Source organism: Ctenopharyngodon idella, chromosome 2 (assembly GCF_019924925.1).
Source record: "Ctenopharyngodon idella isolate HZGC_01 chromosome 2, HZGC01, whole genome shotgun sequence".
Lineage (NCBI taxonomy): Eukaryota > Metazoa > Chordata > Actinopteri > Cypriniformes > Xenocyprididae > Ctenopharyngodon > Ctenopharyngodon idella.
In genome coordinates, this window is record NC_067221.1 from 30,573,368 (window position 1) to 30,596,070 (window position 22,703).

Genomic DNA, 22,703 nt, shown 5'->3' on the forward strand with positions numbered 1-22,703 from the left:
ACTACTGACTGCTGAATTATGCTCTTTCTAGCATCTACTGTTTAATTGTAATCTTTACTAGCACTGACTGATGAATTCTTCTGCTCATAAATAGTACTGACTCCTGAATTTTGCTCTTAATACTGCTTCAGTCCACTCATTATTACTACTAGTGACTGCTGAACTCTACTTTCTCTCATCTAGTACTGACTTCTGATGTCTGCTCTTTAGTAGTACCAACTGCTGAATTCTGCTTTATATTAGTACTATTGAATTTCATTCATTACTAGTACTGACTGTTGAATGTCACTGCCTCTTTTCTTGTTTCTGACTGCTGAATTCTGATCTTTACTAGTACTGACTGCTGAATTCCACTCATTACTAGTACTTACTGCTGAACTTTACTTAATCTTTTCTAGTGTGCCAGAGTCACAGGCATTTGCTATTGTGGAATTTTTTGACTTCACTCAGTTCATTTCCTGTATAGATAAATGCATACAACAACTGTGCAGTGTGAAATGTGTTGTGCGTCTAAAGCTGCATTAGATGTCTTGATTTTTTTCTCTTTTTTGCAGGAAAACCTCACAGCATCGAGAGCTCAGAGCGCATCCAGCTCTCCGGAACTTATAATGTACGGAAAGGAAAGCTGCAGCTACCGGTGAACCGCTGGAGTCGACGGCAGGTGATTTTATGTGGCACCTGTCTCATGGTGTCCTCAGTGAAGGCCAGCCATACGGGCAAGATGCACATCCTGCCACTGATCGGAGGAAAGGTACTGAACCCAGGCTTATTATCCTACTCGTTAGGCAGCGGGGAATGTTTGTCCCAAACCAATGATCCTACAGCCATTTCTCCTGAAGTGCACTAGGCAGAAGTAGTCAAAAAAGAATTGATATTCTTCAGCATTTTGACAGTATTCTATGTATGGCTTAAAATTATCATTTTTCCAGCCAGAGAAACTATAACTTGGACCAAACTGCCATTGTTTTCAAGTAAAAGGTAATCTACGGATAGATTTTCATTAAATGATTTTCACAATGTGGAGTGCATTAAAATTATTTAATACACACCTAGCCATGGATTACATCGCTTATACCATGGTAACTTGCCAGCATTGATGAGTTAAAGCTGTCATTGATTTTAGCGGCACACAAATTATACTGGAAATAACAGTGAATTTAAAATTCATTATTTAAAATTCATTCATTTAGAATGGTGTTTAAAAAGCCTGGAACTACCTGTCCATTAAACTTCATTCCAGCACACACTCCCATCAGAAATAAATGGTCACATAGACCATGGTGTAAGTTAATTTAAATGTTTTGTGTAGGAACTAAAATACAGTATAAATATAACTAAAATAATCAAGGGATGATTAAGGTGACTTCAATATTCACAGTGTACCTTCACTTTATATTGCCTGTGTGTACTGATCATCAGGTTATATTTATAAAGCAACTTTCCCAAGATCCTGGTTACTTTAACAACGAGCAACACTTAAATCAAGAGTTCAGGGAGAGGACAGACATAGTGGACATTGGTTAGTGAGTTGTAAAGTTTTATGGTGGTTTTGAGAGTTAATGAAGTGCTAAACAAACAGAGGTGTGTTTAAAGTCTCGTACTCTGTCAGTGTTCATTTATGTTCTAGACTGCTAGACTAAATATTGAGTGCTTTCTGCCACATCAAGCATCACTGCTGCTGTTGATCATAGTTTGAGCTCTTGATGTAAACAGACTTCTGACACTTATGAATATGATGTATTTTTTACCCCACTGCATGGGGAGTGTATCTTGTTCATGTGTAAGTTTGAGTGTGTTTGTGTTGTGTTCAGGTGGAAGAAGTGAAGAAACACAGTCACTGTTTGGCCTTCAGCTCGGCAGGACCTCAGAGTCAGACCTACTATATCAGCTTCGACAGCTTCACTGAACACCTGCGCTGGCACAGACAGGCGGCTAAGGTGTGTGTGTGTGTGTGTGTGTGTGTGTGTGTGTCTCCTTCTACACACTACAGCTGATCCAAAATCCACTGAGTCGCCTCATTTGCCAACATTTTCATACAAGCAAAACTTTGATACAGACCATCCATTATCCTGAATGGTTACTGTCTTTGTATCATTGGTAAATGTCCAAAAACCATGGAAGTAATGTGGTACCTTTTGTTGCTTTTTTCCAAGTCAGTAACTGCTTTAGAAAGTAGGTCTGTGAACAATTCAAACAACAAAAATGTGTAATAAGTTTCAAATATAATAATAATAATAATTAATAGTAGGTTAACAGACACCACCACCAGGATTTCCAGGGACTTTTTTTCTGATTGCTGCAGCTTTTCTCAAAAATTGTGATGATATTTTGCACCATTTTTTGTGTAGATTTGCAGTAAATAAAATATAAAATAATCAATAAAATAATCATTAGGTATTTATTTAGTGATGCACCAAAATTTCATCAACTGAAAATATTTTAATAATTTTAAGAAACGGTCACATTTGATTAGCGATTCTCTGATGTCGCTTCTCCAATATCTCGATTTTAATCGATCTTCATTTTGATGAACCAAGATATTTTAGTCTATACTGTTTTCAGCTGATGTTGACATTATTTGTAGCACCTCCCATCCATTAATCACAATAAGCTTTGTGAATTGTTACTTTTGATATGAAAACAAGTCTCAGGTTTCAAATTCTGTCAATTTTATAACATAATTCAAACAATAAATTAAGTTTTGGTGCTTCTTAAGCCCTGGGTATACTTAGTTTTTTTATGAGTATGCTAGCATAAGCACACAGTCGAACGCACAGCCTTGGAAAGTATACTTCACTTGACTCGAGTTGCAACCTATGTAAATATATTTGTATTCTTTCATGCTAGAGCTGTACAAATAAGGGTACTTTCTAACCACTGCACAATCTGTCGTCAAAAAGTGTCCGAAAAAATGAGACAACATACTCCTAATATATGTATTTTTTTCTTTTGGTTCCCCTTTTAGTGATCGCTATTATCATTGTAACACAAATTGCTTTCACTTATTGACGACATCATACCCTTGGGCGGCAGGCACAGCAGATTCCTCCATATTCGTTGCCTGTGTTGTATAGCGTGTACGTGAATGTGGGGGAGGAGGCTGTAGGGGCGTGTATGTTTTGGTAATTTCAAATATCAACAGCGTTTACCAGAAATCACTTACTGCACCTTTAAGCGACATATAAACAGATCATCTTATCCTCTTTACTACTAGTTACACCACAAAATAAACATGAATGAACATCAGAGGGTATGTTGAAAGGTACAGTACAACTTACTGAAATGTATAATGTAATTGCTCAATCAGTGTTTCAACCACAGAAATACGTCAATGAAATAGCTTTTAAACAATATGTCTCTTAATATTACATTTGATAAAAGAACACTTAAATTTCACTTTTAGTGTTTCTGTAAAGAAAATCCTGGAGGGACTGAGCAATAATACATTAAAGGTGGGGTTAAGCCATATTTCAAAAACACTGTTGATATTTGAAATCAACCCAAACAAACCCACCCCTATCTTCATTGCTCCGCCTCCAAAACTCACCCTCCAATCCTAACCACCCTGCTCCGAGTCGGTCTCGAATCCCGATCGCTGCTGGCAGGCGAGGCAAGTGCACTAACAATGACGCTAAACACCGCATTCTCTAGCGATCGTCAGTGCGCAGTGGTTTACCTGCACAGCTCTCACTATCTGGCCACTGTTACAAATGCAATGCGAGAGTGGAAGTCTGTTTATCACAGCTGACATGCAACAAAATAATGTTTCACGAAAAATAAAGCGCAGATGATGAACGAACGACAAGGAAGCACAAAAAATGAAAATACAGTACACAAGAGTAAATACAAACAAGAGTTTGTTGTTAGCCGCCAATAGCACAGCAGCTCCAGACCGTCAATGACACTCAAACCCAGTGTTACTCGCGTGTGAAGCGAAATCAAAGCAGCCTCTCCATCTGTTTTCAGGTTTTCCCGCTTAGCTCTCTCCAGCGCTGGAAAGCTTTCCTAATATTAACGCGGGTCCTAATGCGCTTGCCCAGTCATAAACCTTAATAAACCATTCCAGTGATATTCTTTTGAGTTCTTTTGTACTGTGTCTCATCTCTCTTTCTGCAGTCTTTCTTCAAATCTCCCTCTTGCTCGTTCTCTCTCCTCGACCGTCATGCGCCCCCTAATGCTGATTGGCTACATGTTTGTTGTTGGTGTTCAGTACAACTAACTTCCAAACAGTGTTTTTGAAATATGGCTTACCCCACCTTTAATATAATGTGCTGCATTCTATTAACAGTGTGAATGGGAAATGTAGTGAGATCCGAACACAACTGAATCAAGAGAATTTTTGTGATCCGTACTCAAGCTCTGGATCACTCTATGTGTGCTTTAAGACTAAATGATTGTCAAGGCTTATTTACTCACATAGACTACATTAAGTTTGGCAACAAGCCTCTTTTTAAGCTTTCAAGCATTATCAACTGAAGTATGTCTGAAACACAGCTGGCCTGTGGATGTTTGTTAAACATTTATGTTGTGACCCATGTGACTCCATTCTCGCAGTATGGTGAACTTTTCTTTTCTTGGATTTTTCTTGCCGTTAACTTGCATTTATCTACTGATATGTGTCCTTTTCAGCTCTGAGCATACTGTAAAGGGCTCGTGGGAAATAAACTCTGGTAGGATCTAACAGAAGTGCATACATTCCCCTACTGTAAATCAACGTGCGTTTTTCTGCTCGTGGACTTTAGACCGCTGTGCTTCTGTAGCACGTTTACATACACAGTCTCACCACTTTACATAGTTCATACTGCAGCACCTTTAAAGAATCTTGAAACGCAGCTGTTCAGATATTCTGGAGCTTTTCATTGGTCTGATCTAAGCTACATTTGCCCTGAAAATGACACTCCATCATTCCATCACAGGAAGAGTGTGAAAAGCCCTAGTTGTGAGTCCTACTTTAGCATACTTTACTACGAATGAACCATCCTAAACAAACGCAAGTAGGGCAAGCCTGGCCAGCCTATTTTACTGCGCCTTTCCCAGAGACAACCTTGTGCTGTGAGAGCTGTCCTGCCCACCGGGACCCTCAGATTAGAAAAACCTCACAAGAGGCAGGAAAGGCGCTTTCAGGCTGCTATGTTAATGTGATCGTGTCATGTTTTGGGTGGCGTGTGCTGTGTTATTAATGAATGCGTTTTACTAAGTCAGTTGTCAGTCATGAACGATTGTGTGTTGTTGAGGAGAGCGTGCTGCTACTATATTAAGTGATGAGACACACCATTTTCACCTGTTAAACCAGAAAACCAGTGTTATTTAGTATCATTGAGATACTATTATAGTTTTCATACCTTGATGAATGACCTGTCTGTCTGTCAGATGGTGTCTCAGAGGATCAGTTCGGTGGATCTGTCTTGCTGTAGTCTAGAGAAACTGCCGCCCAACCTGCTGTACAGTCAAGACCTGACGCATCTCAACCTCAAACACAACTTCCTGCCTGCTGACCAAACACTGCTGCAGCTCCAGAGGTCAGTGTGTTTCGCAGATCAGCTTGTCTTTCAAATTTCATTTGGTTGCCTTTTAAAAGATTAATTAAAGTCAAGTTTTGAGCATTCATTTGATTTCCAGCATTTTTAATAATAAATTTGTATTAAATAATTTCTAAAAAATAATAATAATAATAATAATAATAATAATAATAATACATTTTATAGGGCACTATATTGCTACAATTTTAATAAATTGTTAAATTTGTATTAATTCAATTGATTAGTTTTTTTAATTAAAATTCTCCTGCAGATTTTCCCGTTTGCGGAGTCTCAATCTCTCTAATAACCAGCTGGGAAGTTTCCCGCGGCACATCTGCTCCATTAGCACGCTGACAGAGGTCAACCTCAGCTGCAACCACCTGACCTCCATCCATCCTGATGTGGGCAACATGACCAAGTGAGTGTGTCAGCCACAGATGTGTTTAAAGGTGAAGCAAGTATTTTCTGCGACATTGGCTGCAACTAGCAGAATTACAAAAATAAAGTATATTTTCAAATGACCTTGCAAACGCCTCTTTTGCAAGTTGCACCTCTCCAAACTCAAACATCACAAACACAGCTCTTATGGGTGCTTGTGAAGGCATGTCTCAACAGGTAAAAGTAGGCTACTTTATTAATAAAATGTCCAACATAATAGGAATACTTTTAGCTGTGTTGTTATGTGTCATGAGTAAGCAATTGAGTGGACTAACGAACAAATGGGAGCGTCTCGCTTATAATAAACCAATCCAAATGATCTGCACTGGGGCACATTTTTTGACATGATACACTACAACAGTTTGAAACTGTCTACAATGGACACCTCAAAGAAAACATTATAAACTCATACATTTGTCTTTCTGAATGGGTGCATGATGATGCTGTATGGTATTGAAGCGTCTATTGTAATGCGTGGCATCGCAACGCCCCGTTCACTTTGACGTGTTCATGACCTATTATTCTCTCAAGGTCTAAATGCAGCAAATTTTGGCTTGCATTTCTTATTGCAAGCTTCAGTCATGAAGTCATGGTTCCACACCAGCTAAACACCTTCTGGCTCCACCTGTTACAGTAGCCACGCCCCAAACTCTTGGGGACACTTTTGGGGAAGATAAACTCATGAATGGCATACTAATAGTTAATGAACAATAAACTGGGTATGTATCTGAATATAAAAAATCTTACATACTTCACACTTAATGTGTGATCGTAGTCAATGGAAATTAAGTCATGAATTCACTTTTCTGGTCTTATTGTGAATGTTTCATTAGTGGAGGCTATTCTAAACAAAATATGTTTGTCTTCATAAAATTTTTAAATGTGTTTAAAATTAAAAAAAAAAAAAAAAAACTTTATTTCATGTGGAATGGTTTGCTTACCAAGGAAAAATGTCACATTAATTTTTATTTTATATTATTTGTTTATTATTATTATATTTTATATTAATTTTATTTTTTAATGAGAACCAAGTATGCTGTACAAACAGAGTACATATAGCCAAACACGTCAGGGTTACATAGAAAGAAAAAAATACACAAAGCATTGTACATCTTAAACAGTAGTTTGTTCGAATTGCTTTCAATTTTTTACTTTTAGATAGTGTTTCTAAATTCATTTTAATGTCAGTTTTACAATGTTCAAACATATTAATTTTTCTAATACACTCAAACTTGCGAATATAATGCCAACTAAATATAATAATTAAATACAAATTAAACACTAGATGTTTATCACCTTCTAATGAGAAACATCTTAACATCACATCAGCTTCTACAATGTGAAGGTGAATATGAGAGGCAGCAGTCATGTGACACTCACTGCACTGCTGCCACCTGCTGGACACACTCATGCTTGTCCAGCCCTCTCAAGAGTCAAGTTTCCACAGTTTTACTGTAATAACAATAAATGATGGTCTCTTTGCAGAAGGGATAATTTACATAGTAATACCCAGCTAATATTAGCTAACGTTCTGGCAAGGTTCTCTCAAAGTTATGAATAAACGTTCTTCCAGTAACATTAATAGAATGTTCGTTTAATGTTATCTAGTCTTTAATAATGTCCTAAAAACTAATACATAGTTCATGCAATGTTTTCCTGAAACGTTTTAGTTGGATGTTCATCTGACAGTTTTTAAATGTTACTACTTGTTTCAGAACATTCAGAAAACATTCTCATAATATAGGCAAAATGATAAAATGGATTGTTTCCTTAACATTCTCTTAACCAAGAAAAAAACGTTTGTAAACATTTTTTTTTAAAAACTGGACATTTTAAACAATTAGAGAACATTCAGAAAATACCTTTTTCATAACGTAATGTGAATGTTAGCAAAACGTTCTTTTTGTTTGCTGGGTAGTTTATTTGTTCTTGTTGATGAGGTCATGTCCTGCTCTGTGTCAGTCTGCAGACATTTGTGCTGGACGGTAACCTGCTGTGCGCTCTTCCTGTGGAGCTGGGCTGTCTGCAGAGGCTGGCCTATCTGGGTCTGTCCTTCAATGAGTTCACACAGGTGCCGTCGGTGCTGGAGCGGCTGCCCGCCGTCGAAAGACTCTGTATGGCTGGAAATAAAGTGCCAGTGCTGACGCTACAGACCTTCCGTCTGCTGACGCTCAAACACGTCGACCTCCGGTGAGCGCAAGCATCATCAAACTAGTTGTGATAGTAGATACTAGTGGATTATTAGTCTACACTTCACACTGAAACTACTGGAACACATGGCCTCAAGCCAAAATTGTCATTAATCACTCACCCTCATGTCGTTCTATAACCGTAAGAACCTTCGTTCATCTTCGGAACACAAAATAAGATATTTTTGATAAAATCCGATGGCTCAGTGAGGCCTCCATTGACAGCAAGATAATTAACACTTTCAAATTTAAAACAGTTCATGTGACTACAGTGGTTCAATCTTAATGCTATGAAGTGACTTTTTGTGTGCCAAAAAAAAAAACAAAATAACAACTTTATTCAACAATATCTAGTGATGGGCGATTTCAAAACACTGCTTCATTAAGCTTTGAAGCTTTACAAATCTTTTGTTTTGATTCAGTGGTTTGGAGTGTGTATCAAACTGCCAAATTCACGTGAACCATTGAAATTTCTAAACGTTTCAAAACACTTATGACGTAACGAAGCCTTGTTTACTGAAATCACGTGACTTTGGCAGTTTGAACCACTGATTCGAAACAAAAGATTCATAAAGCTTTGAAGTCGTTATTTTGTTTTTTTGGTGCACAAAAAGTATTCTCGTCGCTTCATAACATTAAGGTTGAACCACTGTAGTCACATGAACTGTTTTAAATATGTCTTTAGTACCTTTCTGGGCATTTAAAAGTGTTAATTATCTTGCTGTCAATGGAGGCCTCACTGAGCCATTGGATTTTATCAAAAATATCTTAATTTGTGTTCGGAAGATAGACGAAGGTCTTACGGGTGTGGAACGACATGAGAGTGAGTAATTAATGACAAAATTTAAATTTTTGGGTAAACTAACATGTTGATCATTTAGAGGCCTACTCTATCATATTTGATATGCAAATTTTTAGAGTTAATGGATGAGATATTTGTGTAAAGTGTCAGTAGTGTATTTGCAATGAAGTTGGTGAATTTTCCATCTCATCAGTCTGAACCAGATCTCCAGTGTGGTACCTGACGAGCCGGAGTTTCTGCGTCACGTGACGCAGCTGGACGTACGTGATAACCGTCTGACTGAGTTGGACGTGTCCGTCTTCCCACGGCTGGAGGTTCTGCACTGTCAAAGGAACCGCCTCACACGCCTGCGTCTGCGCGGCTGTGCGCTCAAGGCTCTCTACGCCTCCAACAACGGTAGCGCACACACCATGATGCCTCACATTAACCCACAACATCCATCTGCTCGCTAAATGCTTTACGATATCTGTTCCACAGAGCTGCAAGAGTTAGATGTGAGTCCTGTGGCCTCCAACCTCACATACGTGGACATCTCTAGGTTAGTTTGATTCCTATCACTTGCATCTTTGTCATTATCTGATGCGAAATAACTGCAGTCAAACCCACATCATGACATGAAGTTTTATCATGTGCGTCATCAGCTGTGTGTGTTTGCTTTCTCACAGGAACTGCATGAAGTCTCTGCCCGATTGGTTGAGTGACAGCAGGAAACTGGAGGTTCTAGACGTCAGTCACAACAACATTGCTGAACTTCCTCCGTGGTGAGTGTCTGAGTGAAACTGCTGTGGTTTGTGTGGATTGCGTGTACAGCCAAATTTCAGTCACTCCTGGATTCCTGATGATTGACATAATCATCACCATAGCAACAGATTGACATTTTGCAAACACCAACATTAATGCCAGTAATTAATGACAATTTAACAATTAAGGAAAAGAATCATGTCATTTAAAGTCTGCATATTTGTAATCAAAATGTAGGGCCCTATGACAGGTTACCGCCCTATGACAGCAGAAAATGCTGAGAGAATTGTGGAATTGAGCTATAAACATAAAATTTACTGTATAATACGGAATGACAATATTAAAGTCTGCTATTGATATATGAAGTCTGTCTATGAAGTACATGTCTCAGTTTCATCTACTACATGCTCAAGTATGCGTGAGCGTGAAGCTTGTGGTGTTTTCAGCATCTGCCGTCTCACTACATGAACACATGAACTTCATTTCTCGAGCTGCTCTGAGAGTCACTTCACCAGCATTTCACCATTTCATTTGAGAAAACTATTGTCAGATACACACAGAAATTCAAAGATCTTCACTACAACCCACCAAAATAAAAGTTCAGTTTAACTTGAAGAGATAAATGTATTACTATTGTACAGTAAAACATACTTCTAACACTGTGTCTACACCAGACGTGACAGCTTGATACTATCTACACTGGACGTGACAAAGCCGTTGCAAATCCGTTCCAGTACTTCAGAAATAGAACGGGGCAGTTTACTGTCGTGCCGCGTCGCATCCGGTGTCACTGATTATAATGGGTTCTATCTACTTTTGTCGCGTTGTCACGCCGCTCCTGTCTGGTGTAGACACATGGAATTGTTAAAAATTAATTTGAATACATTTTAAAAGATTAAATTAAGTTTTATTTATTCATTTGATTACCACCGTTTTTGGTAATAAATTTGTATTAAACCATAAAACATATAACCATATACCACACCATAAAACACAGAATCCAGAAAAAAACAGACAACACACAATTTATAAAAAAATAAATAAATAAATAAAAACATTTAATAGGGCCCTATTATTTTAATAAACAATTAAAGGTACACTATATACCATTTGGCCCTATAGTGGTTAAAAAACAAAACTGAATGGATTTGCGGAGCATTGTTTTTGTTGTGCTTCGGCTCTGCGTGACTGTGTGGATAAATATGGTTATCTTACTTATTAAGAGATATAACTAGTTTAGATGGAAAGAATTTCAAGCTGACTAGCTGAAAACATTACTGCAAACACCCGCAAACCGTACCCGAGTCTGCTTAAAAAAGGTGGTCTGGGGTAGGGTTCATGTGAACTCCGATATGGTTCACTGCTGATATGAACGCAATCGTACTAAATCGTGGAAGTGAACCGCTATTAATGACTTATGATTTGATAAAAATGTGTGTTTGTGTGTGTGTTTCATTCACTTTCCTAACGAGTGTGACTGGTGTACTGCAAGCAGAGAGCTATGTATCTCATTTCTGCTTGCCTTCAGCGATCTTTAGAGCATTTGCAGTACATTCACAGCAGATAGTTGCTAGTGCTGTTACGTACTGAAGCTTTGGAAACAAAACTTGTGGTTCAAAAACAAAAATATAAAAGCGAGATGAGCAACGCTACGCATTTTGCCACCTTCTCCTGTGCCATTGTTACCAAGCAACAGGGTAAACAGCTGCTGCTTTGATGATGCAAACTTAAATAATACCTAAATAATGTAATCTGAACACAGTCCAGTGGGGGCAGTGTGAGAGGGGAGCAATCGAACTCAGGTTCGGACTAGGCAATCGAACCAAGTGTGAAAGCACCCTAAATTCCAGCACAGCGCTACAACAATCCATAATGAAATGACGCTTCACAATAATGTTTTACAATGAACTCTGTTAGAGAGCTACATTTGGCATTTTATCTCTTCAATACAATACCTTACTCACCTGAGTAATAAAAAGGCAATCTCCACATCTCTTTTACAAGATTCTTTTATATCCCTCAGATTTCGGCATCTCCAAAAAGCCAAGCAAGTGTTGGATCTCATTTTATTACGAGCTCTGTCGCATTCATTTTTTGTCAGCAGACACTTCTATCATTGTGATTATCAAAGATGAGTTTTAACAGATAAAATTTTTGACTGCAAGTGGGACTTTAAGAGCTGTTTATGCAAAACAGAAATAGCCATGTGATTTCATCCTTGTGAACATTTACCTATAAGAATACAAGCATGCAGTGTAAGCCAGTGTTTCCTACTGAATTGTGTTCTTGCAGTGCAGGAAAACATCTCTATAAAGGACTTGAGTCGCTTTAGCTAATCACGTCTATGCATTCAGCAGATGCTTTTACCAAGAGAGACTTACAAAAGAGCAATTTGTCATAGAGCCAACAATATTTGTACAAAGAAAGGTTTATTAGAGTTAGACAACTACATTAGGAAGGAAGCCAGAAAAGAGGAGAAATGCCAAGAAGAAAAAGTTGAGTGTGTGTAAGTGTTCATCTGTGTGTGTTTGATGTGAGTTGCTGCACTGCCACTCTGACCTCACTGTAATCTCCACCATCAGGTTGCTGTGCAGTGGTAGTTTGAGGAAGATCTTGGCCAGTCATAACCAGCTGAAGCGTTTGCCGGAGCGAGTGGAGCGTCCTGTCGTGGAGGTGCTGGATGTGCAGCACAATCATCTCGTCGAGCTTCCCTGTAATCTCTTCCTGAAATCAGAGAGGTAAAACACAAACACTGAAGAGCAGTGGCACATCAGATAGAGCTCTCTTCCAAACACTAGTGTGCTGTCACATTGTAAACATGCTCCTGAAAACAATCCCAGAATGCAGTGCGACAAGTTCCATGATCAGTGTTGATTGTAAATATATTTACAGTCCATTCAGTTTCGAAAATATCAAAAATAAGGGTGATGTAGGTGATGATTATTTTACTCAATGTTTGTATGTGCCCTGCTGAAAAAATAAATGATTCAACCAGCCTAAGCTTATTTTGCTGGTCTTCACTGGTTTAAGCTGACCTGACCAGCTGAAAAGTGTCCAAGACACCTCTAAAGCCAGAAGACCAGCCGTTATTAGACGTTATTAGACTAGCGACAGTTTAGATGTGCTGTTCTCACTCACTGCATAGACTAACCTGTCCAAAATCAGTTAAACTACTTGTAAGATCTTTTAATGTTTTTAAAAGAAGTCTCTTCTACTCATCAAGGCTGCATTTATTTTATCAAAATGCAGTAAAAACAGTAATATTGTGAAGTATTATTACAATTTAAAATAACTGTTTTCTATTTTAATGTTTTAAAATTGTAATTTTATTTATTCCTGTGATCAAAGCTGAATTTTCAGCATCATTACTCCAGACTTCACTGTCACATGATCCTTCAGAAATCATTCTAATATGATGATTTGCTGTTTAACAAAACATTTCTGATTATTATCAATGTTGAGAACAGTTGTGCTGCTTAATATTTTTGTGAAAAATGTGACACTTTTTTTCAGGATTCTTTAATGAATAGAGTTCAAAAGAACAGCATTTATTTGAAATAGAAATCTTTTTACCATCATAAATGTATTTACTGTCACTTTTGATCAATTTAAAGGATCCTTTCTGAATAAAAGAATTAATTTCTAAAAAAAAAAAAAAAACTTAAACACCCAAACTTTTGAACTGTAGTGTATGGATTGTAATCTTTTTGTAATCTTGTATGAACGGGGGGATCTAGTTTGGTTTAGACACAGTGTGCACTGCAAACTAAGGGTTACACGACAACGATTTTTCATTGCGTTTTTGAAAAGTTTTGCATACAGACGACAACATTGTCAAAATGGTCCCTGTTCAGGATGTGCGAAAACAACTAAAAACTGTGTTAATGCTACCAGGCCAGAAGTTGTAAATAATGCGTCTCCGCTGGTCCTAGTAGTGGTGCAGTAAATCTACACTTTGCTGGAGAAGCATTAATAAACCCAGTATCTTGAGCAAACACATTCCTGTAGTCCGCTATTGTTGTTTTGGTTGTCAAGTACTCGCACATGCCTATGATCTGACCATGTAATACACGTGCGCATGACGTCACCATTTTCACAAATTTGCGTTTTTGTAGTATACACAGAGACAATGGTATTTTTTTGAAAAACGTATGCAAACCCATTTTCAAAAGTTTTCAGGCCCCCAAAAAGCTGTTGTCGTGTATATGAATGGCCAAAACCCGTAAAAAGTTTTCGTCGTGTGAACGCCCCCTAAAGCAGTAAAAAAAAAAAAAAAACTCCACCACTGAAAGCGTTTGAGCGCATTTCATTCAAGTAAGACTCCTCTGCGTCAGCTCACTTTCAATAACGTGTGATTTGTCTTCAGTTTACGGTGTCTAAATGCATCAGCCAACAAGCTGGAGAATCTCCCAGCATCCAGTTTGTCAGAAGAGAGCAGCAGTATCTTACAGGAGCTTTATCTGACCAACAACCACCTGACGGATAAGTGTGTGCCTCAGCTGACGGGACACACACACCTGAGGATCCTGCACATGGCCTACAATCACCTGCAGACCTTCCCAGCCAGGTGACAACTTTAAACCTCAAGGTCCAGTTTCACAGACAGGGCTTAGACTAAGCCAGGATTAGGCCTTAGTTCAATTAGGATGTCAGTGCAATGTGCCTTCAGTTAAAACAGCTCAAACATGCATTTTAGTCTGGGACTAGCTTAAGCCTTGTCTGTGAAACCAGGGGAAATGTTTTTTTTGTTTTTTTTTTTCTTATTGAAGATGTCTCCAAAGGAGGATTTTCTTAACTTTGACAAATTTATTCCCAGACTAAAGCTGCTACACAAACACATACTGTTGATAGCCTAAGGTCACATCTTTGACTACATACAGTATCTGCTCGATTAAGTTTGTTTTAAAAAAATCCTTTTGTGTTTTTTTATTAAAGTTTTGTGTAATCGTCAAAATACCAGAAGTGATGCATGCCATGGACAAGGGTTTGTGAGACAAATTCCACAGACACACCTTAAACTCATTAAAATGATATTCAGTCTGATTCATAGAATAAAGTTTACAGCGTGTGCAACATTATCCTGGCATTTTTGCATTTTGTGATTCATGAATAATAAATCTTTGCAGTGAACTCTCCCCCTGTTTTGAGAACAAACCTGAAAATCATGACAATCTTGCATTATTTACAATTTTGCACTTCTTCAACATACAGAGTGCATCATTTAATTTAAAATAGACATTAAGTTCTCTGCCATTATGTGAAGTAAACATGTTAAGACATCAGTATATTTCCATCAGTTATATTTCAAAATAAAGTCCAAACCCTCACTTTGATTTCACATATTTTATGTTATAATGGACTATTTTTCTTAGCAAAAGATAATCTACAAATAAAATAATAATATTCAAGTTGAACCCATATTTCATGTATAATGCTGAAGGATAATGTACAGTTTGTCTCTGCTTTGTGTCATGGTTCTGATCACCCTGTTGAGGTTCATTTTTTTATAATGACCGGCTGACTGTACACTGTGCTTATTTGGCTATTTTTCCCAAACACATCAAATAGCGCAAGTCATGGTGTCTCAGCATCAGCCAGGCTCGCTGTAGAGCGCTGTGAATGCTGTTTATTTTTAATCTCTTTTTTAGTATATAACAGCGTGACCAAAATTGATGTCCGGCCTACACTCAAAAAAATGATACGTTGAATTTACCTAGGATTTACCTAATTTTTTTTATGTCAACAGGTTCCACATAATTTGGTTATGTTGCATTTAATTAACATTATTTATTTCAGTTAACTTAAATTTATTTAGGTTAACTCAATGCCATTTAGTTGAATCAGGTTAACATTCTTAATTTTGTCCAAAACCATTAAGTTTAATTATCCTAAAATTAATATCAAACAGAAATTAAAACAAGTAATCCAGTTTAATTGATTAGTTTATTTAGTGGATGCATTCAAGAACAATTTTCACAACTTTTACAAAATCTTTACTCTGTAAAGACTCTTATTGTTAGGTATTAGCCAGAAGATGATTTTATTCCATCTATGGCATGCCCAAAATAGTTGTTTTTATTATTAAAACAACTTTAATTGTTGTTAGCAGCTCCTCAACCCCAGCACATGTTCTACACTTCACCACAATGGTAACCCCAAAACTATTAACATAACAGAAACTTTTAAATACCAACATAATAGAACAGTAAACATTAAAAAGTCTCTCCATTTTCTCATGTTGCTAAAAACTGCTTAAAATAACACTTTATTTCAACATTTACTCTCCCAAATCAGCCCCTTTGCAAAGCATGATAGGAAGTGAAAGTCCTGTTTGATTGAGTCCTGTTTGAGTTTACTTGATTGAAACATGTTATTTTAATATGAAAACATAAAGTTAAGTCAAAAAGTAATTGTTTCAAGTCAATTTAACATGAAGCAATTAAATTTGAAGCGGAAACCTAATACAATGGTGTTGAATCAAAATAAGTTGTTTAAATAGAGTGAACAGCATCAAAAAAATCATTTTTTTTTTTGAGTGTAGAAAAATTGACATCTTCACCCTTTATTCAAATATTATTAAAAATTTGTTAAATATTTTGTAAGCATAGTGTGTAGTTGTGCTTGGAGTCAGTTGTTTTATTTGTGATAACTGAAACATGCCAAATTGTGGACGCTTTTGACCAGGCTGTCATACAAAGATATTATGAACACATGCAAAAACAAGAGAGAACCAACAAAAAATTAATAACTGATTATGTTGTAGTCATTGTATTCTTTTTCCTGTGAGCTTTTTGTTTTTCTAACCATTTTTTTTTTCTTTTTTTTTTTTGCATAGTAAAATAAAACCTGTAGCTGTAGTTTGCCTTTTTTTGCCAAAAAAATTGTCAGATAAATACCTTAACCAAGTTCAATGTTTTGTTCTCCCCTCACTTAAAACATTTAAAAAATATATAAAATATTTCCCTTATATTTTGATGGTTTAATTGAAGGTTCAGTTGGTTAATTAAAAACAAATATTAATCATTCACATTTATTATTGACAGAGTACTTGATTAACAAAATAATCGACAATAAACACACATTTATGTGACATGGTGACACACTGAAATAATTTTTGTGATTTTTATTCAAAAACACTGATGATTGATTAATTTCAAAACTTATGTCACTGTTTCATATTAATATATTTTGGTTGAGCAATTTGTCTTTGTGAGTAAATATGTACCAGCTTCCTTCCTGTGTGGTTTGTCACTTCCTCTTGTTGTTAATCCAGCCAGCAGTTGTCCACAGGGACATGCACTTTTCTGAATGAATATTTTCATCAAATCAATTTTCTCTGTTCCGCAGTAAAATGGCCAAGCTGGAGGAGCTGGAGGAGGTGGACCTGAGTGGGAACAGGCTGAAGGCAGTGCCCACCACCATCCTGAACTGCAGGCGCATGCACACACTGGTGGCTCACTCCAACTGCATCGAGGTCTTCCCTGAGGTCATGCAGCTCATGGAGATGAAGGTCAGATCACTCACGCTGTTGTTGTTTTCAGTTTTCTTCACATTACTACATTTAAGTTGACTAAACCAGTTTTAATTCACTAGTTTTTGTCCGAGTATTTTAGTATGGCCAAACGATGCATGTGTGAGAACTGTTTACGGAAACAAATCATGACATGAAAATCATTCAGTTGTGAGAAGTTCTCTCTGTTTCCAACCCAACTGAAATTTATCTCAAATAACTCCAGTTAGATCAAATAACCATGATCAGACGATTAATAATCATTGCTACAGGCCTACTGCTTGTATGCCGTTCATATATTTCCACTTGTGTTGTGTATGTAGTGTGTGGATCTGAGCTGTAATGAGCTGAGTGAGATCACCTTACCAGAGAGTCTACCTCCGAAACTTCAGGAGCTGGATCTAACGGGAAACCTGCGCTTGAATCTGGACCACAAGACTCTTGAGCAGCTCAAGTAAGGGCACACATGCATGTTTTTCCACTTCTGTCAATGTTGCAAATTAGAATGTTCCCATCTGATTGTCCTCAAACAACTTAAGTAATATTTTTATGATAAACACCTTTGAAGCTCAGGAGTGTCCGATTACAGCGAGAAAACAAAAACAATAAATGAGTCAGATATAAATAACTCACATCAAATAGCACAAGTCATTCTGTCAGCATCAGCCAGGCTCGCTGTAGAGCACTGCAAATGCTGTTCGCTTCAGTTGCTTGAAACTAAAAAGGTTACCAGCCCCTATTTTTGTTTTTGTTTTTTTGTTGTTGTTTTTTGTGCCAAAGCCATTTTTTACACATTTGTGAAGTGTTCAGTTTGGACCGTGTTTGTTATATACACTTAATATTCTGTAATGTTATTGATTTGACTGCACTGATACTATCGGATTAGAACAAAACCTGGACTGAATTGAGCTGAATAACAACACTATTGTCTTCTGTAGAGCTTTTTTACAGCTGAAATTGAATTTGTTTCTTAATTGATGAATTTTGCAATATTGACACTGTTACTAAACTGAACTGAATCAATACTGATCTGAATTGAGCTGAATAATGACACTATTGTCTTTTTAGAGCTGCTTTACTGCAGAATTTGTCTCCTATTTGATGAAGTTTGCATCATTGATCGTTATTTTCGTGTTTATCATTGTGAAGCTGTTTTGCAACAATCTGTATTGTATAAAGCGCTATAGAAATAAAGGTGACTTGACGTGTGCATTTGATCTACTGTAAGAATTCATATTTGATAATACATGATCACTTCCACATCTTTTAACTTGTAGTAACATCCGCTGTTTCCGAATCGATCCACCCCCCTCATCGTTCTCAGCCAATGAGACTGCAGGAGGGCCAGCTGTCTGGAGTCACGGCTACACTGAAGCCTCAGGCGTCAAAAACAAGTGAGTGACTACTTGATAACTGACTTGAGAAATCCTCTGTATCAACGGTTATTAAATGTCTGTTTGCATTGCACAGACTATGTGTGGCTGCGCTGTCGGTGAACAGCTTCTGCGGCAGTAGAGAAGCTCTGTACGGTGTGTTTGACGGGGACAGGAACGTGGAGGTGCCATATTTACTCCAGTGCACCATGAACGACATACTGGCAGAGGAACTGCACAGGACCAAGAGTGAAGAAGACTACATGACCAACACCTTTCTGGTCATGCAGAGGTAAATGCACGCATAATAAGTGGTGGCAATTGGTATGGAGGGACGTTTGATTAATACTAAATATGTCTGTCCTTTCCCTCTATGGTAAATAGGAAGTTAGGCACTGCAGGGCAGAAGCTGGGCGGTTCGGCAGCGCTCTGTCACATCCGTCACGACCCCACAGACCCCGCTGGCTGCTTCACCCTGACTGCTGCTAATGTGGGCAAGTGTCAGGCCGTGCTGTGTCGCGACGGCAAGGCGCTTCCGCTGTCGCTGCTGCACAACATCAGTATCAAGGAGGAATACAACCGTGTGCGGCAGCATAAAGCCATCATCACCGAGGTATGAGGAACGGTTTCCCCTGGCATTGAAGTCAACATGAAATGAAAGTTTGTTTCACTGTTCCTGATCTTATTGTGAACTATTCTATTCATCTGTGCATGTTATTCCAGAGAAAAAAAAAATGTCTTTTTGCATCAATATGTAATAAGAGTCTGCACAGTCGATTAGTTTATCTTAACCAAGAAACAATAGCTATTTAGTCATTGTTATAGGTAGAAATGTGTGGTATGTATCTTCTATGATAATATGGTAATTGTTGTTTTAACGAAGCTAGCATTGAGTATGTTACTCACTTTGCAAAAAAAAAAAAACACACACTCGCCTGGAGAGAATGCTAATAGAATGCTGTTAAAATGCCCCCAAAATTCAAGATATGGGGACAAAATGAGTACGAGTTTTTGTCTTATATTTCTATATCAGGGGTTTTCAGAGTGTGGGGCATACCTCCCTAGGGGGGTGCCAGAGCATGTCAGGGGAGGCGTGCAGAGTGGTAAAAAAAAAAAAAAAGAATTAATGATTAATAATTTCAATAAATACATTATAGCTGAAACAATACTTTAAAAACGTGAAAAGAAGCAGGTTTTTGGACAAGAGACTTTATGTTTCTGCTCCTCTGTTTTCAATCAGATCATTTTAAACCGTAAACTCCTGGAAAGTTTGCAGTCCAAGGATCCAGTAATTCAGTCCAAAACAGCCCTAATGCAGAGAAAACCTGAGCGATTTCATCAGAGATGGCGAAGAGAATAGTGTATTTGGCTTCAAAGCATGATCTCTCTCCTATTCTGTGATTGTTTCGGAGCAGCCCAAGCCATTTCTCATCATAATGTGAAATACAGACTGAAAAACACCCAACTGCTGCATGAGCAAAATTATAAGTAAACTACATCGCTCGGTTGGATAAAGCAATTCAGTGTCGTACTAGTAAAGTTTTGATGGATGACAATTGTAATCAAGGTAAAGACAGTTACAGTGACATATAGGAGTCGTGCATTAAGCACAAGAGACGAGAGTCCGTTATTATTGATGCGCAAACAAACCGTGTGTGCGGGGATCTCGGCACACTGAACGCTATTGAAAATTAGTAAAAACTGGGGGGTGGGGAGGCGCCATTGTGTACGTTGTGTCAAGAGGGAGGCCCAATGTCTTTGACTTTGAAAACCCCTGTTCTATATTATATAGTTAAGCAGTATCACATGAACAAGTGTGCTGTTTTTCCCGAATATCAGCATGATTGCAAATGTGATATTGATTTTAACAGTTCAGTAAACAAAAAGTTAATATTGTGAGTTAAATTGTAGTTACTGATTTTGCTATATATTGTCATCGAAAATAGTTCCAAACAAAGCCACAACAGAAGTGTTTGCAACTCAGATCAACACACACTAGTGTTTCATTCCTGAATGAATCAGAGTTTTTGAACAAATCAATGATTCAACAATCCATTAATAACGACAGCTGCTGCATCCCAATTAGCCTACTTATACTATGCTTTAAAAGTATGTACTCTTTTGTGAAGAAAAAGTAGATACTTTGGAGTGTGTTGCTACCACGTCATAAAATTGCACTCCGTTCAGAGTTATGTGCATTCTGTCACCTTAATTCGCCCTGTCAATCATCCTGTCAGAGTTAACATCCTCATATACACATTTTATTTAATTACATTAAATCTACTTACACAGTTGTTCCTACTGTATTGGAGAGAAAACAAGTAGAACGTTGATTTGCAAATCGTGGTCCTTTCATGCGGAGAACTCTGCTCGTGTTTTTTTTTTTTTTCTCAAAATTATGCATTTTATAGTTAATTGCCAAACGTATCTACAAATGTTTTGCTATTGTGCTATTTGTATCTTGATAAAAGTTTACAATGTTGTTACAGATAAAATATAACACAGATAACATATATATTTTTCATCAGTTTTGATATTGCCAAATCAAAATGTACCGGAAATGGAAGACCATCTGTGGATTTTGGCAAACACTTTTCAACATACTATGCTTTGAGAAACATATTCTAATCTCACATACTATTTCATTATGATATACATTAGAATGTATATCATGCACATTGGGGCGACATGCGACACTTGCTTAATTCCTGAAACAATCGGCAGTTTTGAACGAATCGTTTGAATGAATGACTCAATGACTTACTAAGTTAAGACTTGCTGCCACCTACTGGTGGTTTTAGCTTCATATTTAAAGTATTATTTCATTTAAAATCATATTTCAATATTCAAAATATTTTATTTTTGTGTTCTAATATTTTAAATACATTAATCTCATTATTCATTAAAATGTAATTGCAGTATAAATAAATGCTGCTTTAGATGCAGCTTCTGTGCCACTTCTGCAGTGCAAAAATGGATTTTGTTGATACTGATTTTATTTGATTGGTAACAACACTATAGTGTCTTATTAAATGTAAAACTTTAAGATCATTTTTGTCAATATCGCATACCCCTAGTTTTAGGCTTTTGCCTTTGTAAAATCTTGCCAATATTTATAAAGGTAATTGAATGCTGGTTAAATAAGGATAGATTTGAAAATAGCGTTAGCATAGGGGTACCTGGCTGCTCACATTCAGCTCTGACTCCATTCTGATATGAAATGCCCATTTTACATCAGCACACCAATTCACTGTGACAAACTAAAAGCCTGTCTGACATTTTTTTCTCATTCAAGAGTCACAAGAAAGTGAAATGCCATTTCATGTTGACTTGAAGGTGGATTCTGCTTATCTATTGCTTTTATAGAAGTTAAATGAATAGTTCACAGAGTAACTAAATTTCTGTCATAATTCATCATGCCCTTACTCATGTAATTTTCTTCCTTCTATGAAACACAAAATAGGATATAAATAAGAATCTTTCAGCTGTTTTTTTCTGTACAATAATAGTCCAGCAGTTTCAAGCTCCAAATAGGATATAACAGTAGCCAGGTCACCTTTATTTATATAGCGCTTTTTACAATACAGATTTACAGTGATAACAGGAAAACAATTTTGGCTGCACAGCAGCTCTAGAAGAAAATGATGTCATTGTCCAGCTTAAAGGATTAGTTCACTTCAAAATTAAAATTTCCTGATAATTTACTCACCTCCATGTCATCCAAGATGTTTGTCTTTCTTTCTTCAGTCAAAAATAAATTAAGGTTTTTGAGGAAAATATTCCAGGATTTTTCTCCATATAGTGGACTTCAGTGGGGTACAACAGGTGGAAGGTCCAAATTGCAGTTTCAGTGCAGCTTCAAATAGCTCTACACGATCCCAGACGAGGAATAAGGGTCTTTGTCTAGCGAAATAATCGTTCATTTTCTAAAAAAAAAAAAAAAAAAAGTATATACTTTTCAACCACAAATGGTCATCTTGCACTGCTCTGCGATCCGCCACACATGACGTAATCATGTTAGAAAGGTCATGCGTTATGTAGGCGGAAGTACAGCGGTAGGGCGTTTGGCTTAGTCTTTGCACGTTCACTTTGTAGACACTGGATCTGTACTTTCCCCTATGTCACGCGTGA

General features: G+C 37.3%; 1 protein-coding gene across 1 annotated transcript in view; it reads left to right on the forward strand.

Annotated features, from left to right (window-relative positions):
• Positions 1–22,703, forward strand: part of phlpp1 (PH domain and leucine rich repeat protein phosphatase 1) — a 43,109-nt gene that overhangs the window by 16,954 nt on the left and 3,452 nt on the right. Inside the window, exons 2-16 of the mRNA XM_051876229.1 lie at positions 555–751; positions 1,812–1,937; positions 5,371–5,519; positions 5,791–5,937; positions 7,920–8,147; positions 9,142–9,344; positions 9,426–9,486; positions 9,614–9,709; positions 12,272–12,427; positions 14,056–14,256; positions 17,037–17,199; positions 17,523–17,653; positions 18,477–18,593; positions 18,670–18,864; positions 18,957–19,185. Of these exons, the coding sequence (XP_051732189.1) occupies positions 555–751; positions 1,812–1,937; positions 5,371–5,519; positions 5,791–5,937; positions 7,920–8,147; positions 9,142–9,344; positions 9,426–9,486; positions 9,614–9,709; positions 12,272–12,427; positions 14,056–14,256; positions 17,037–17,199; positions 17,523–17,653; positions 18,477–18,593; positions 18,670–18,864; positions 18,957–19,185 (2,399 nt within the window). The remainder of the gene's footprint in view (positions 1–554; positions 752–1,811; positions 1,938–5,370; positions 5,520–5,790; positions 5,938–7,919; positions 8,148–9,141; positions 9,345–9,425; positions 9,487–9,613; positions 9,710–12,271; positions 12,428–14,055; positions 14,257–17,036; positions 17,200–17,522; positions 17,654–18,476; positions 18,594–18,669; positions 18,865–18,956; positions 19,186–22,703) is intronic.